This window comes from Cherax quadricarinatus, unplaced genomic scaffold (genome assembly GCF_038502225.1).
Source record: "Cherax quadricarinatus isolate ZL_2023a unplaced genomic scaffold, ASM3850222v1 Contig315, whole genome shotgun sequence".
NCBI lineage: Eukaryota > Metazoa > Arthropoda > Malacostraca > Decapoda > Parastacidae > Cherax > Cherax quadricarinatus.
The window spans coordinates 129,843-146,249 of NW_027195341.1; the positions used below are offsets into that span (position 1 = coordinate 129,843).

General features: G+C 39.4%; 1 protein-coding gene across 1 annotated transcript in view; it reads right to left on the reverse strand.

Moving 5' to 3' along the window:
• The window catches only part of rempA (intraflagellar transport protein rempA), a 178,168-nt gene that overhangs the window by 123,205 nt on the left and 38,556 nt on the right, over positions 1 to 16,407 (reverse strand). Inside the window, exon 2 of the mRNA XM_070080315.1 lies at positions 15,269 to 15,461. Within this exon, the coding sequence (XP_069936416.1) occupies positions 15,269 to 15,461 (193 nt within the window). The remainder of the gene's footprint in view (positions 1 to 15,268; positions 15,462 to 16,407) is intronic.

A 16,407-nucleotide genomic window follows, 5' to 3' on the forward strand; every position in this document is an offset into this window, starting at 1 on the left:
TTAACACCCCTCCTTCAGAGTGCAGGCACTGTACTTCCCATCTCCAGGACTCAAGTCCGGCCTGCCGGTTTCCCTGAATCCCTTCATAAATGTTACTTTGCTTACACTCCAACAGCACGTCAAGTATTAAAAATATAAAGTTTTTCTTCTTCTCTTTTTTAGTAATTGTATACAGGAGAAGGGGTTACTAGCCCATTGCTCCCGGCATTTTAGTCGCCTCATACGACACGCATGGCTTACGGAGGAAAGATTCTTTTCCACTTCCCCATGGACAATAGAAGAAATAAAAAAGAACAAGAGCTATTTAGAAAAAGGAGAAAAACCTAGATGTATGTATATATATATATGCATGTGCGTGTCTGTGAAGTGTGACCAAAGTGTAAGTAGGAGTAGCAAGATATCCCTGTTATCTTAGCGTGTTTATGAGACAGAAAAAGAAACCAGCAATCCTACCATCATGCAAAACAGTTACAGGTTTTTGTTTCACAGTCATCTGGCAGGACGGTAGTACTTCCCTGGGTGGTTGCTGTCTACCAACCTACTACCTGAATACAACCATAAATACTATACGGAAATAGACCACAAAGTCGGCATTTTAACCCTTTGACTGTTTAAGCCGTATATATACGTCTTATGCACCACTGTTTCTGACGTATTTATACGCATAAATTCTAGCGGCTTCAAATCAAGCAGGAAAGGCCTGGTAGGCCTACATGAGAGAGAATGGGTCTCAGTGGTGGGTGTGCACCCTGTGAAAAAAACAGGGACTCAACGGTGCATTGTGGGAACACCATCTTGGTAGTCTATTTTCACCATGCCTCGCAGTAAGAAGTACCTCACTCCTCGGCGGATTGGAGGTCTTTTGTTCCCAAGTGATAGCTCTAACAGCGATGAAAGTGTCAGTGACAGTGAATTCCAGGGTTTTCAAGTGAGTGTGACTGAAAAAAGTGCCCAGGGTGACGTAATTAGTGATGAAAACCCAGATGACCCACAACCATCCACTTCTGGTGCTGGGCCGGCTTGTTCACGTTCACGTTCACCTGTTCCAGGACGAAAGAGGAAACTATTTGGTCGTGTACAACATCCAGATGTTAGCAGTGAATGTGATAGTGATAGTGATTTCAAGGTTATTGAAAGCAGTTCTAGTTGTGACAGTGAGGGTAAATATTCCCCAGTGAAGCGGCAGTATGTACGACGTAGCATGCGGTCTGGTAGTGTTTCACATGCTGTTCCAAGGGGAAGGAGAAACTCTATGAGCACATCCCGTGGCCCTACACCATGACCTGATAGTGAAGATGACGATATTGTTACGATGGGTATGAATGATGTGAGTGAGGCAGCAGGCAGTGGTGGTGATAGTGATGGTGGCACGACCCATGTGGCACCAGCAGCGTGCCATGCTGCTGACTCTGCACAACAACCAGCCTCACCCAACCCCACACTCCCACAACCTACATAACCACAACCTGCACAACCACAACCACGTTACAATATCCAGAACCCACCAGCAGACCGCATCTGGGATTGGCAGGAAGGTGACGAGTTTGTTCCCAGTCCCCATGACTTTGATGAAACACAAAGTGGAATAAAGCCATCATGTCCACTTGGGAACAATGCTAGTGAACTGGAATGCTTTGAGTTATTCTTCGATGAACCCCTGATGGACATCATTGTCAGGGAAACCAACACATACAATGAATGCACCATGGCAAATACTGTACAATTCTCTCACCAAGATCACAGCTACACCAGTGGAAGGAGACAACTGTGGCAGAGATGTACCTGTTTTTTGCCACAATAATGCTTATGCCACATGTGCATAAGCACACTGTCACCACACACTGGGCAACAGAATACCTGATTTCAACTCCAGGTTTTAGTGACATTATAGGTGTCAATCGTTTCTTGATACTGTTACGTATGTTACACTTTTCAGACAAAACCAGGCCTGACAGAAGCGACAGGTTATATAAGATCAGAAATGTGTTTATGTACATGGAACAAAAGGGCTGCATGTATTTTTATCCCTTCAGGAAGCTTGTTATTGACGAGTCTTTGATTTTGTTCAAAGGAAGACTCTCATTCAAGCAATATATACCAAGCAAGAGGAAATGCTTTGGTATAAAGCTATTTGTACTGTGTGATTGCAGAAGCGGTCTAGTTTTGGATATCACTGTGTACACTGGCAGTAATAGTTTGCGAGATACCATGAAGTTATTGGGTATCTCTGGTGATGTGGTTAGAACAATAATGGAACCATATCTTGGTAAGGGGCATATGTTATTTACTGATAACTGGTACACAAGCCCCTTACTCAGTGATTTCTTGCAAGTGAACTTGACAGACGTGTGTGGCACAGTGCGTGGTAATCGTAAACATATGCCAAGGTTCAACGCTGGCACTTGCAGAGGTGAGGTGCAAGCCTTTGCTGCCAATGACATCATGGCATTTCGGTGGCATGACAAACGTGATGTCACATAGTTGACATCAGTTCACTGAAATGAAATGGCACACAGTGGCAGGCACAACAGAGAGACCAATGAACCCATTCTAAAGCCTGCAGCTGTCATGGACTACAACCTCAATATGCGCTAAGTGGGCAAATGTGACATGCAGATTGGGTTTGCTGATTGAGTATGCAAGAGTTATAAGTGGTATATAAAACTTTTTTTCCATCTTGTTGATATCTCCATGCCAAATGCTTATAACATATACAAGTTGAAGACCAACAAAACACCAAAATATGGTGAGTTTTGTTTGTCAGTAATCAGACAAATAATCGCAAAGTACCAAGGAGCAACACCTGCAATAGACCAGCGCACACGAAATTACCAACACACGCCATCTCGTTTGAGGCCTGGTGATCACTACCCCATACAGCTGCCTCCTACTGCTTCCAAGAAAAATGCTCAGAAGAGGTGTTGTGTATGTACACATACCGCAAAACGCCCACAAACATGCAGAGACACTCATCTTATGTGTGAGGAGTGCCAAGTGCCACTCTGCATACACCCATGTTTCAAGAGTTCCACAAGCTGCAGCAGTTCTAGGAATGTGTTCAGTGACTGTACATATATATATATATATTATGGAACAATAGTAACAAACATTGCTTTGTATTGTTTGTTTGTGTAAACAAATTTTATACACAAACTAATAGTGATAAAGTTTGTTCAGTTATTGTGTTGTAAACAATGAGTGTATATTTGAACAATGCACCTTACATTGGTCTCACAGGCCACATAAGTTACTTGGAAAAGAAAAATATTGGAAAATACAAGAAACTTTTGAATTAAGAGTAAATAAAAGAATACCGGGTGGGCGGCAGTCGCCGCTGTTGCCGTGCGCACCTCACTTTCTACCAACTTTGCGGCTCTATATCTCGGTAAGTACTGATGGCAAAAATTTTTTTTAGGCTTAAAACACTCAGTAAAATAATCCTAACATTTTCATAAGAAAAAATAATTTTTTTTTTTCGAATATTTTGCAACATAGAATGACAGTTTCAGAAAGGGGCCTGCGACAGTCAAAGGGTTAATTAAAAAAAAAAAAAAAACAGTCAGTTGTTTTTTTTCTCATTATGCACTGTGTGCTGCAGGATTTTTTTATATGGTGCACACTGACCACACAGACCCATTCTCTCACATGTGGGCCTACCAGCTTTCTCCTGCTTGATTTGAAGCTGCTAGAATTTATGAGTACAGTGGACCCCTGGTTCGCGATGCTATCGGTATCTGATAAATCCGGTAATTGATGCATTATATTGCAGAAAATTTACCTCGGTTCCCGTTACAAAACCCGGTATGCGATGCGATTCGTATGAGACATTTCCACGTGTGGACTGAACTGCCACGTGTTTGCCAGTGTTTACAAGCCAGCCAGTGTGCACGCATCTAAGGATACATTTGGTACATTCCATATTATCACTGTTTTTGGTGCTTGTTTCTGCAAAATAAGTCACCATGGGCCCCAAGAAAGCTTCTAGTGCCAACCCTTCGAGACCAAGGGTGCTAATGACTATTGAAATGAAGAAAGAGATAATTGCCAAGTACGAAAGTGGAGTGTGTGTGTCGGAGCTGGTCAGGTTGTATAGTAAACCCCAATCAACCATCTCTACTATAGTGAGCAAGAAAACAGCAATCAAGGAAGCTGTTCTTGCAAAAGGTGCAACTGTGATTATGAAACAGCGACCGCAAGTGTTAGATAATGCTGAGAGACTGTTACTGGTGTGGATAAATGAAAAACAGATAGCAGGAGATAGCATCTCTCAAGCGATCATTTGTGAAAAGGCTAGGCAGTTACATGAAGATTTGGTAAAGAAACTGCCTGCAACTAGTGGTGATGTGAGTGAATTTAAGGCCAGCAAAGGTTGGTTTGAAAGATTTAAGAATCGTAGTGGCATACATAGTGTGATTAGGCATGGTGAGGCTGCCAGTTCAAACCAAAAAGCAGCTGAAAAATATGTGAAAGAATTCAAGGATTACATAGACAGTGAAGACTTGAAACCTGAACAAGTGTTTAATTGCGACGAAACAGGCCTGTTTTGGAAGAAATTGCCAAGCAGGACCTACATTACTCAGGAGGAAAAGCTACCTCAAGTCCTAATGGAGGGGGATTCCCCTTCTAAATAATAGGTTCAACACTCTCCCCTCCTCCCATCCCATCAATCATCACCAGATCTTCATTAAAGGGAAGTGTCAATTATTCTATTCTTATTATTCTATTGTTATTGTTATTGTAATTATTCTATTGCATTAAACTTAATATTTCATGTGGTAAAAGTTTTTTTTCATACTTTTGGGTGTCTTGCACGGATTAATTTGATTTCCATTATTTCTTATGGGGAAAACTGATTCGCTTTCCGATAATTTTGGTTTGCGATGAGCTCTCAGGAACGGATTAATATCACGAACCGGGGGTCCACTGTATATATACGTCAAAAAGGGTGGCTCGCAAGACATATATACACGACCAAAACAGCCAAAGGGTTAAATGCTAAAAAAATAAAATGTAAAAAATTACAGCAAAAAGTGAAAGATTTGACAGTGTGAAATTTTTATTCCCATTAATCACATTAGATCTTTGCTTTGCACTTCCTCATTTACATCAGCAATCTTCCCAATGCATTTCATCTTGAACCTGTTTTGTTCGCACTTGAAATGACTTATGTCATCTCCTACTTAAATCTGACTATTCTCAGCAACACTGTTAATGATGAGCTGCTAAAAATATCTACATGGATGACTACCAACAAACTCACCCTTAACGCTGACAAAACCTACAACATGATGTTTGGAAACAGAGCTTCAAATATTCAACTAAACGTAATAATCAACAGTTTTCCCTCTGCAAGACACACCGAAGGTGGTAAATTCATAGGTCTACATCTTGACTGCAACTTGAAATTTAAAACCCACATCCAACAAATTTTGCCGAATAAAAATATTTTAGAGATAAATAGGTTAAGAAGGCCTAGGGAATGAATGAATTTGACAGTTAAAACAGAATAGGGGAGTTAATAGATGGGGAGTTGGAGTTATTGGGAAAATGACAGATATTTTGAGGAACTGTTGTGTCAATGAAGAGAGGGAGGCAGTAATTTCATGCACTGGCCAGGGAGGTATACTTAACTGTAACTGTAAATTGTTTTAAATTGTTACATTGTAGTACTGCAATCTTTATTAATAAATAATTCAATTGTGTAAAAAGTCTCTAATAGATTTAACAAATCCATGTAGCATCACCTGATATAATATTCACTTCTCCTGTACTCACTCTAACTCATGTAATGACCATATGAACTATGTATTATTGCCTTACTATTCTTAACCCTTTGAGGGTCGACAGGCCCTCTCCGAAACTCGTTCTCAGGGTCAGCCAAATTTAAAAAAAAAAAAAAAAATTATTTGCTCTTATGAAAAGATAGAGAATCTTTTCCCGATCATAAGGACACCAAAAGTTTGAAATTTGATGGAAAACTTACGGAATTATGCTCTCGCAAAGTTAGCGGTCTCGGCGATGTTTACGCATCGGCGATTTTGCCCACTTTGAGCCCCATTTTCGGCCAATTCCACTGTACTAGTCGACAAAAAACATGAATATTTCGCTAGAACTCCATTTTTTTCTATCGAATGGGTGCAAGAAACCACCCATTTATGAAATTCAACTATCCAGTACAGTGGTCAGAATTTAGCAATTTTGCCAATTTCACACACATTTCAAAAGATGCCAATTTCCGAATAGGGTCCAGAATAAACAAGAAAGACATTCCAGGCACTAAAATGACATTTCCTCTGGTCATTAGTCACGTCTCAAGGCCCCTCTTATATTCTTTTGCTTTCCACTTTGAATTTTTATTCTCACAAAAAATATAAGATTTACTGTTATGCAGACTACTGCATTGGTGTAAAAAATGGTATAAATATTATTGGTGCACTTGTGAAAGAATATTAGACTCACCAGTTGACGTGTATTGCACGCTTGGCATGATTTGTTTACTTTTGAAATTTGGTAAAAATCGAACATTTCTGCTACTTTGAGCTCAATTTCAAGGTACCTTTCATTGTAAAACCAGTCAAAATCATCTCAATTTCTGTAATATGTCTTCCATTCTACAAAATGAGACCAAGAAAACTAGAATACAACAATAAATACCATACGAAAATACAGTGCAAAGTCGCTGTTTTATTCCAAAAAAATGGTCAAGCTGTTTTATTCCAAAAAAATGGTCAAAGTTTTTTTTTCTCATTATGCACTGTGTGCTGCAGGATTTTTTTTAGACTGTGCACACTGACCACATAGACCCATTCTTTCACATGAAGGCCTACCAGCTTTCTCCCACTAGATTTGAGGGCGCTAGAATTTAGGTGTACTAGTACATCAAAAACCCTGGGTCATAAGCCGTACTAGTACGTCCGAAACCCTCAAAGGGTTAAGTTAATCTTTAAGTTTGCCCGAAATGCTCAGCATACAGAGGGGCTTTTGGCATGTACACCCACCTACTATATTCCTCTGTACAACCATGCAATTTGTCAAAATAAAAAATCTAAATCTAAATCTAAATTAGGTAGAATGAAAGTGGGTAAAGCAGCTGGAACTGATGGAATCAAGACAGAAATGTAAAAAGTGGGATGGAGGGGAGGGGGCATATAGTGTTACGAGTGTAAGTTTATTCAGGTATACACAAATACAGTTACATTGATTATAATACATAGCAGCATAAGTGTAAAGTACCTAGGATAACTCAAAATGTCAGACAGAGTGACTTATTTCCATTGGGGTCCTTTTACCTTATTATTATAAAATAAAGGTGATAATATCTTATTATTATTCTATAATGGAGATAACATTTTATTATCACACTATTAAGACTATCTACTACACGAGGGTCATTAAGACTATCTACAATGCGAAAGTCATTACTAGGAATAAGGTAAAATTTCACGTGTGTTAGCTTAAAAAATAAAAAATAATTCACCTCCCTTTCTGTAGCTACATTCATCAGACACCTTTTGGCTCTCTTCCTGAAATGGTTCATGCAATGACTGGCTCTGACATGTGTGGGCAGTCTGTTCCATTCCTTTATTGCTGTACAATAAAAAGTGTTTGAAGCCTGGCCACTGATTGTGGGTACTACAAAGTTGTGCTCTCTCCCCCTAGTACTATGATTGCTTTGGTTCCCAACCTTGACAAAATTGGCAGCAAGATATTCTGGACACTATTAGTGAGCAATATTAAATACATGATTTAGATTCAGTTGTTTTACTCTGTCTTCAACATTCAGCATATCCAATTGTTTTAATTCATCCTGGCCTAAATGCTCTCTTGAACCCAGGTCCAGGATGAATCTTACCATTTTGTTCTGGGTGATTTGCAGTCTATCTTTCAGTTTTTTTGTCAAGGCAGAGTACCATGAAGAGCAAGCATAATCCATATGACACTGTATAAGGGCTAGATATAGGGTCCTGCAAGCCTCAGTAGGTAGACACTGTGCTTATCTATAGAGGAATTTCAGTCTGGCATTCACTTTCTTTACTACACTGTTCCCTATCAATTCTCCTGACATGCATGGGTCAAAGGGGATTCCCAGATATTTTACTGAGAAAACTGAAGTGATGGGCTCCCCATTACACTGGACATTAAAATTACTTACCCTTCTGAATTTATGTTTCGTGCCAAAGAGAATGGCTTCAGTTTTCCCGAGGTGTAATGATAGTTTGTTGTCTACTAACCATTTGCTGCAGGACTCCAGTTCCAGTGTTAATACATTAGCTATATCGTGTGGGTCTTTACCTGACACTAACAGAGCACTGTCATCTGCATACAGTAGGAGTTTGCACTTGACACTGATAGGCATGTCGTTAACATAGCATAGGAATAATAAGGGACCCAGAATACTACCTTGGGGAACTCCACATGCTATCGGCAGAGGTTCTGATTCCGTTTTGTTGATTTTGACAATTTGTCTCCTATTGCTAAGGTAGGACTTAAACCAGTCTACAGAACCTATACTGATAGCTTGAAGTTTCTTACATAATATATTGTGGTTGACAGTATCGAAGGCCTTTTGCAGGTCTAAGGTTACCATACCTATGAGGTTCCCCATTGGCATTTCAGTTCTAGTGTAATCCATCAGATTAACTAGGGAGGTGTCGGTCGAGTAAGATCTTCTAAAGCCTGACTGATAGCTATAGAGAATGTTGTTGTCATTAAGGTTCTTAACTACTTGACAGTACACCACCTTCTCTAGAAATTTGAATATTATACTGAGTATACTAACAAGCCTATAGTTGCTTACATCAGACCTACTATTTTTCTTGAAGATAGGAGTAACTCTGGCCTCCTTGAACCCCTCTGGTATGGTATTAGTAGTGATGGACAAATTTATTATGTGAGCAACAGGGATTGACAATTCAGAAGCACCATTTTTTAGGAACTTAGATGGGATGTTATCAGGCCGGTGCTCTTAGTTGGGTTTAACCTGCTTAATTCTTTTTGAATAAAGTCATGAGATACACTTACTAGATGACAATTGTTTGGGGTTACCCCTTTATTGGTACAGTATGTTTGAAACTTATCTGAGTCTGTGTTAAAGGTATTTGATGCTGCTGGTAGTTTACTTACTAGTGTTGATGCAACAGATGTGTAGTAGGAATTAAAACAATTTGCTACCTTATTTGTTAGTGGCATACCTCGTTATCGATAGTAAGTACTATATTAGACCTATCTACTGGTTTATGGCTATACCCCAACTGTTTTAGCTGTTACCAGAGCTTTCTGGGGTTATGCTTATACTCTTCAATTTTTGAGCAATAGTGCTTTGCCTTTGCTCCTTTTATAAATCTCTGTACTCTGTTCCTCACCCTTTGGAATTCATTTAGTGCTGCAATATCCTGTCTGTTTGCTTTAAATCATTTTAGCAACTGATCTCTGGTAATTTTGTTCAGTAAATGAATGAAAGAGGGGAAGGTACCTAGGGATTGGCAGAGTGTGTGTATAATTCATTTATATAAGGGAAAGGGGGAAAGAAGAAGTTGTAAATATTATAAGGGAATAAGTTTACTGAGTTCTCCATGGGTGAGTGGAACAGAATTCTTCCTCCATAAGCCATGTGTGTAATGAGAGGCAACTAAAATGTTGGAAAGAGGGGCTGTTAATGTGTTAATGTTGCAGTTTTATAACTGTAGTGTAAGCATGCCTCTGGCAAGACAGTGGTGGCATGAAAGTAATGAAAGTTTTTCGTTTTTGGGCCACTCTGCCTTGGTGGGAAATGGCTGGTGCCAATAAATAAATAAACAAGAGGCTGGTAACCCCTTCTCCTGTATATATTAACAAATTTAAAAACAGAAACTTTTGTTTTCATTTTTGGGCCACTCTGCCTTGGAGGGATATGGTTTGTTTGTTGAAAGAAGAACCAGGTAAAGTGTATGGTAGGGTTATTAATAAAAGAATTAGAGGTAAGACAGCAAGCAGGATTGCAGACGAACAAGGCGGCTTTAGAATGGGTAGGGGATGTATAGATCAAGTGTTCACATTGAAGCATATAAGTGAACAATATTTAGATGAAGGTAGGGATGTTTTCAGTTCATTTATGGATTTAGAAATGGCATATGACAGAGTGGATAGTGGAGCAATGTGCCAGATGTTGCAAGTGTGTGGAATAGGTAGTAAGTTACTAAATGCTGTGAAGAGTTTTTATGAGGATAGTAAGGCTCAGGTTAGTGTGTGTAGGTCTTAGACAGGTTACGGTAATGTCACCATAGTTGTTTAACATATTTATAGATGGAATTCTAAAAGAAGTAAATGCTAGGGTGTTGGGGAGAGGGGTGGGATTAAATGATGCTGAATCAAATGCAAAATGAGAGGTGACACAGTTACTTTTTGCTGATGATACTGTGCTTTTGGGAGATTCTAAAGAGAAGTTGAAAAGGTTAGTGGACGAGTTGAGAGCGAACATAGATAAGAGTAAGGTGATGAGGGTATCAGATGAGTTAGGTAAAGAAAAACTGCATATCACACTGAAGGGAGGGAGTATGAAAGAAGTGAATGTGTTGAGATATTTGGGAGTAGATTTGTTAGCAGATGGGTTTATGAAGGATGAGGTTAATCACAGAATTGATGAAGGAAAAAGTGCGTGGTGCATTAAGTGTTTATCTGGAGTTTATCTGGAGAGAGTTCCGGGGGTCAACGCCCCCGCGGCCCGGTCTGTGACCAGGCCTCCTTAGGTCAGTGTCCCAGGATGCGACCCACACCAGTCGACTAACACCCAGGTACCCATTTTACTGATGGGGAACATAGACAACAGGTGGAAAGAAACACGTCCAATGTTTCTACTCTGGCTGGGAATCGAACCCAGGCCCTCACCGTGTGAAGCGAGAGCGTTAACCACCAGACAAAAAATTTTTATTCATGGAGGCAAAGAAGGGAATGTACAAGAGTACAGTGGTACCAACACTCTTATATGAGTGTGAATGCTGCAGTGAGGAGGAGGCTGGAGGCAGTGGAAAAGTCGTGTATGGTGTAAAGATCATGCGGAGAATTTGTAGTGTGGAAATTAAGAGTAAGTGTAGGGTTACAAAAAGTATTATTCAGAGGGCTGAAGAGGAGTTGAGGTGGTCTGGTCATTTAGAGAGAATGGAACAATGTAGAATGACCTGAAGAGCGTATAAATCTTAGGGACAGGAAGGCGGGGTAGGGGTCGTTGGAGGGAGGAGGTAAAGGTTTTGTGGGCGAGAGTCTTGGACTTCTAGCAAGCGTGTGTGAGTGTGTTAGAAGTGAATGGAGACGAATGTTTTTTTTGGAACCTGAGGAGCCATTGGAGTGGAAGCAGAGTAATATTTTGTGAAAAGATTCAGAGAAACCGGTTAGCCAGACTTGAGTCCTGGAGGTGGGAAGTACAATGCCTGAACCTTAAAGGAGGGATTTGGGATATTGGCTGTTTGGAGTGACATCTAAACTGTCATATCTGAATGCCTCTGCAAAGGCAGTGATTATGTATGAATGATAGTGAAAGTGTTGAATGATAGCAAAAGTGTTAAAAAATTAATTTTTTTTCTTTCTTTTGGTTTTTTTTTTCTTTTTGGAGTTTTTCTTTCTTTCTGGGTTACCCTGCCTTGGTGGGAAACAGCCTATGTGTTAAAAAAAAAATCTGAATTTCAATTGGACTTATTTTCTCCTTGCTTTGATCAAATATGAATGCTTACCATTCAAAAGCTGCTATACAATGTCTGCATTTAGCACTTTCCTTTGATGAAAATGTAACAATTTTGAATGGCATCAGATAAATTAATATTTTTTTTATATCTAAAAAGTCATACATGCACAGTAGTTATAAATTTGAAATTGTTACACATTGCCTTTGATCATAACATAATACAGATCAAAATTGATACAAAATAAGACTCTTGAGAAAGCCACCAACTCTGCAGGTACATTTTGGGCTTATTAACTACTTAATTCTAGACCTAGAATAAAATTTCAGTTAGTATAGCTTGGATAATTCATTACAATCATAATAACGATGAGACAGGTTTGCAAGTGAAAAATTCACTAATTACAAATAAACTACATTAAAATTAAAATAGTTAAATAACATGTATATTATGAAGTGCTTGAACTGGGATGTTGAAATCAGAGCATGAGAATTCACAGGCAATGGATTTATGACAGATTTAATTGAGATTCAGTAGGTGCTTTTTAACAATAATATTACAGATATTGGTAGATGGGAACTACTGGCATTTTCTGGCAGTGATTTCCAAATTTTCAGGCCTTTTACCTACATGAAGTTTTGAATAGGTTGAGTCATACACATTTTATATCAGAGAAACTTGTTCCTTGTATTATGTCCAAGTGTTCCTTGTACTGTGTCCATGTGTTCCTTGTATTGTGTCCACGTGTTCCTTATATTGTGTCCACGTGTTCCTTGTACTGTGTCCACGTGTTCCTTGTATTGTGTCCACGTGTTCCTTGTATTGTGTCCATGTGTTCCTTGTATTGCGTCCACGTGTTCCTTGTACTGTGTCCACGTGTTCCTTGTATTGTGTCCATGTGTTCCTTGTATTGTGTCCATGTGTTCCTTGTATTGTGTCCACATGTTCCTTGTATTGTGTCCATGTGTTCCTTGTATTGTGTCCATGTGCTCCTTGTATTGTCCATGTGCTCCTTGTATTGTCCATGTGTTCCTTGTATTGTGTCCACATGTTCCTTGTATTGTGTCCATGTGTTCCTTGTATTGTGTCCAAGTGTTCCTTGTATTGTGTCCATGTGCTCCTTGTATTGTCCCTGTGTTCCTTGTATTGTGTCCACATGTTCCTTGTATTGTGTCCATGTGTTCCTTGTATTGTGTCCACGTGTTCCTTGTATTGTTTCCATGTGTTCCTTGTATTGTCCATGTGTTCCTTGTATTGTCCATGGGTTCCATGTATTGTGTCCATGTGTTCTGTGGCACTGAAACTTTTGAATAAGGGGGGAAGGGGGGTGTTGTCTGGAGCCTATATGAGTAATAATTCTGAATAAGTGATTTTTGCTGAATAGCAACAAGTTAAAATGATCAGCTGACATTGATTCCCATACACAGATAACACAGGTGAGGTATGGAGAGATTAAATAGTCGTACAAGGTAAGCAGGAAAGTTTGCACAACATAGTAGCATATTTTTTGAAAGAATACCCATCGTTTCGGAAGTTTTATTGAAAAATGTTCTGAATGTTTGTCTGTTGTCCAGGAATATTCCCAAGGATTTACCCTTTGGCCTGTCATTTGGTGCAAGGAACATCCTTTGCTTTGTTCCCAAACTTTATATAGAAAGTCTTGCCAATACTGTGAGTTAGTGTGTGACCCTAGTAGATCTTTTAGCAAATTCATAACTGGCTTGTTGTTGAGTGCAGCCATATCAGACTTTGAAATGACAAAATTTGTAAACAGATTTTGTCTAAGTTCCTGAAAAGCATTTGAACAATCTTCAATGGCTGGTGCATCACATGAGATAGATGGAATTTTTCACAGGTTTAGGCTTTTTTTTTTTTCACACTAGGTATCCCCCACTGAGGTAGGGTGAGCCCAAAAAAAAAGAAAAAAAAAATGCTTTTACCATCCTTCACTCCATCACTGTCTTGCCTCTAGCTGAGCAGTTATGGGAGTTATCAAGTGAAGAGAACCTTGAACGAAAAGTTCATTTGCAACAGGTACATCTTTATTGGAAACAAACACATATGCAGTTTAATGTGATCCTTTATTGACAACGTTTCACCCACACAGTGGGCTTTTTCAAGTCACACACAGATCTACCTGGGGTGGAAGGTACGGGAGTATTTATAGTCATGTTCAGAATGTTGAGGTCAGGTGGAGAATGTCGCATCTGATGATCTACCGGGTGGGGTTATAGAGTCTTGGGTAGCTTGGCAGGGGTATTGGACAAGTTGTGAGTAGACCTTCTGCAGTGTTCTATGTTCTTATGTGAGATAGCGATGAAGAAGTTTCTTGGCGAGTGGTTCAGCTATGTTATAGAAGCCAAGAAACTTCTTCATCGCTATCCCACATAAGAACATAGAACACTGCAGAAGGTCTACTCACAACTTGTCCAATACCCCTGCCAAGCTACCCAAGACTCTATAACCCCACCCGGTAGATCATCAGATGCAGCATTCTCCACCTGACCTCAACATTCTGAACATGACTATAAATACTCCCGTACCTTCCACCCCAGGTAGATCTGTGTGTGACTTGAAAAAGCCCACTGTGTGGGTGAAATGTTGTCAATAAAGGATCACATTAAACTGCATGTGTGTTTATGTTTCCATTGTGTCGGTATTTTATACCATTTATTTTCATCAGGTACATCTTCATTGAAGAAATGAAGTAACTCTATTATTCATTAATCTTATTAGGCTGTCAAATAATGGAAGAGTTATTCTGTCTTTACCTTTTAAAGCACAGGGATTCTGAGTGAGATAAAAAGGCACTGGCTTGCACTTAAATTCACCTAATGCATTATAGTACAGAAGGTAGCTGCAGAAATCTTTCAATGTCTTGAACCCAAGAGCACTTTCCAAAGCATTAAACACTTGCAAAAGCTCTTAACTACACTAAGAAATAATTTCCTCCAGTTGGCTAGGAAAACACACAGCAGCAGCAGAAGTGTTTTCAGGAGACACAGTTTTCCCACTAAATGTTATGCAGACGACTGAACAGTTTAGAGGTGTTAGCCATCAAAAACTAAATAAACACTTATGTAGGCTTTCCATCCTGCTCACACACATGCATAGTATGATTAGGCTTGTTTTCCTGATTACAAGGGCATTACTTAAACATCTTTTGCTTTCTGCTCAATCCACACATTTGGTAGCTTTTCTGTCTTATGTACCTGTTCCAAATCATGAAATCAAACCAGATTTTACATGAAATATTAATTCCCCAAAATTTATCGCATGAACTCACACAGTTCTGTCATTTTCAATTTTAGAAAAAACTTTAATAGCCATATATTAATTACATGATAAGTCAACATGTATAATGTGAGATCTTACTGTATATACAAAGAAGAGAAACATTTAAACAATATGCAGTAAATTTTAATTGTCTTCATTTATTTTTTAGGCATGATGTTTTTCCCATTTCTCAAAAATGCAAATCTGTCCTTAAAAAAAAAAAAAAAAAAAAAAATTAAAATCATATATGTACTTTGCTTGAGATACAACATGTTCATGAATGCAGGTCACAAAAGAGCTGTACAAGTGTTTACTGAATTAAGTTTTATCATTTAACTTACTTTTATTTTCAGAATAAGATAAACACGTGACATATTCTTGATCACGATAGCTTGGTCCTTGTAAACTCAGCACATAATTATCACCAGAGTCTAAATTCCATAGACGTACAGAACCATCTCCAGTTGATACACCCAGCAGACCACTGCCTGCCCATGCAACCTGAACCTCATTAGTTCTTCCACTCAACTTGACCTGAAATAGGTCAAAGATGTGTAATCTAATACTAACAAGTATTCATTTAAGACATGCACATAACTAGGATATTTTTATTAAGGATTATGCAACTATTAAACTGTTGGTGTCCCCCCCCCCAAAAAAAAAAAAAAAAAAATGAAAATGACACCAAAAAATGTATAATTTGATGAAACATATACATAATTAAGCAGGCTCAAAGTTTGAATTCATGGAGCACTTTACACAACAAAAAATTCTCTCAATTTGAGGCCTATTTCAGTGCTCAAAGTGACTCAATTGCCAGCTATTTTGTTAGCATGTCTTCCCTCCTACCCATTCATCACAAGAAACTGAGATCAATGGGTAGTAAGGAAGAAACCATTAAAACAAGAAAAAGTGAAGAGCAAGAAAATAATCTCTTTTTAGTGGGATTAAGTTACCATCTTAGAAACAGTCAAAGAAATCCAATGAAAGAACACAGAGTATAAAGAGAGACATGGCTATAGAACACAGCCAACTGTTTCACATACCAGACCAGACAGACATGCCACAATAGTGACAGCACTGAGACATCATAAATGCATCCACTAAGAGCCACATTACACAATGGAATACCAGTGGCACTAAAACCCACACTTAACCAAACATACAGGGTTTGAAAACAAATAGAAATGACAAAGTTAGCTATATAGTAGTAGTAGTAGTAGTAGTAGTAGTAGTAGTAGTAGTAGTAGTGGTGGTGGTGGTGGGGGTGGTGGTGGTGGTGGTGGTGGTGGTGGTGGTGGTGGTGGTGGTGGTGGTGGTGGTGGTGGTGGTGGTGGTGGTGGTGGTGGTGGTGGTGGTGGGGGGGGGGGGGGGGGGGGGGGGGGGGGGGGGGGGGGGGGGGGGGGGGGGGGTGGTGGGGGTGGTGGTGGTGGTGGTGGTGGTGGTGGTGGTGGTGGTGGTGGTGGTGGTGGTGGTGGTG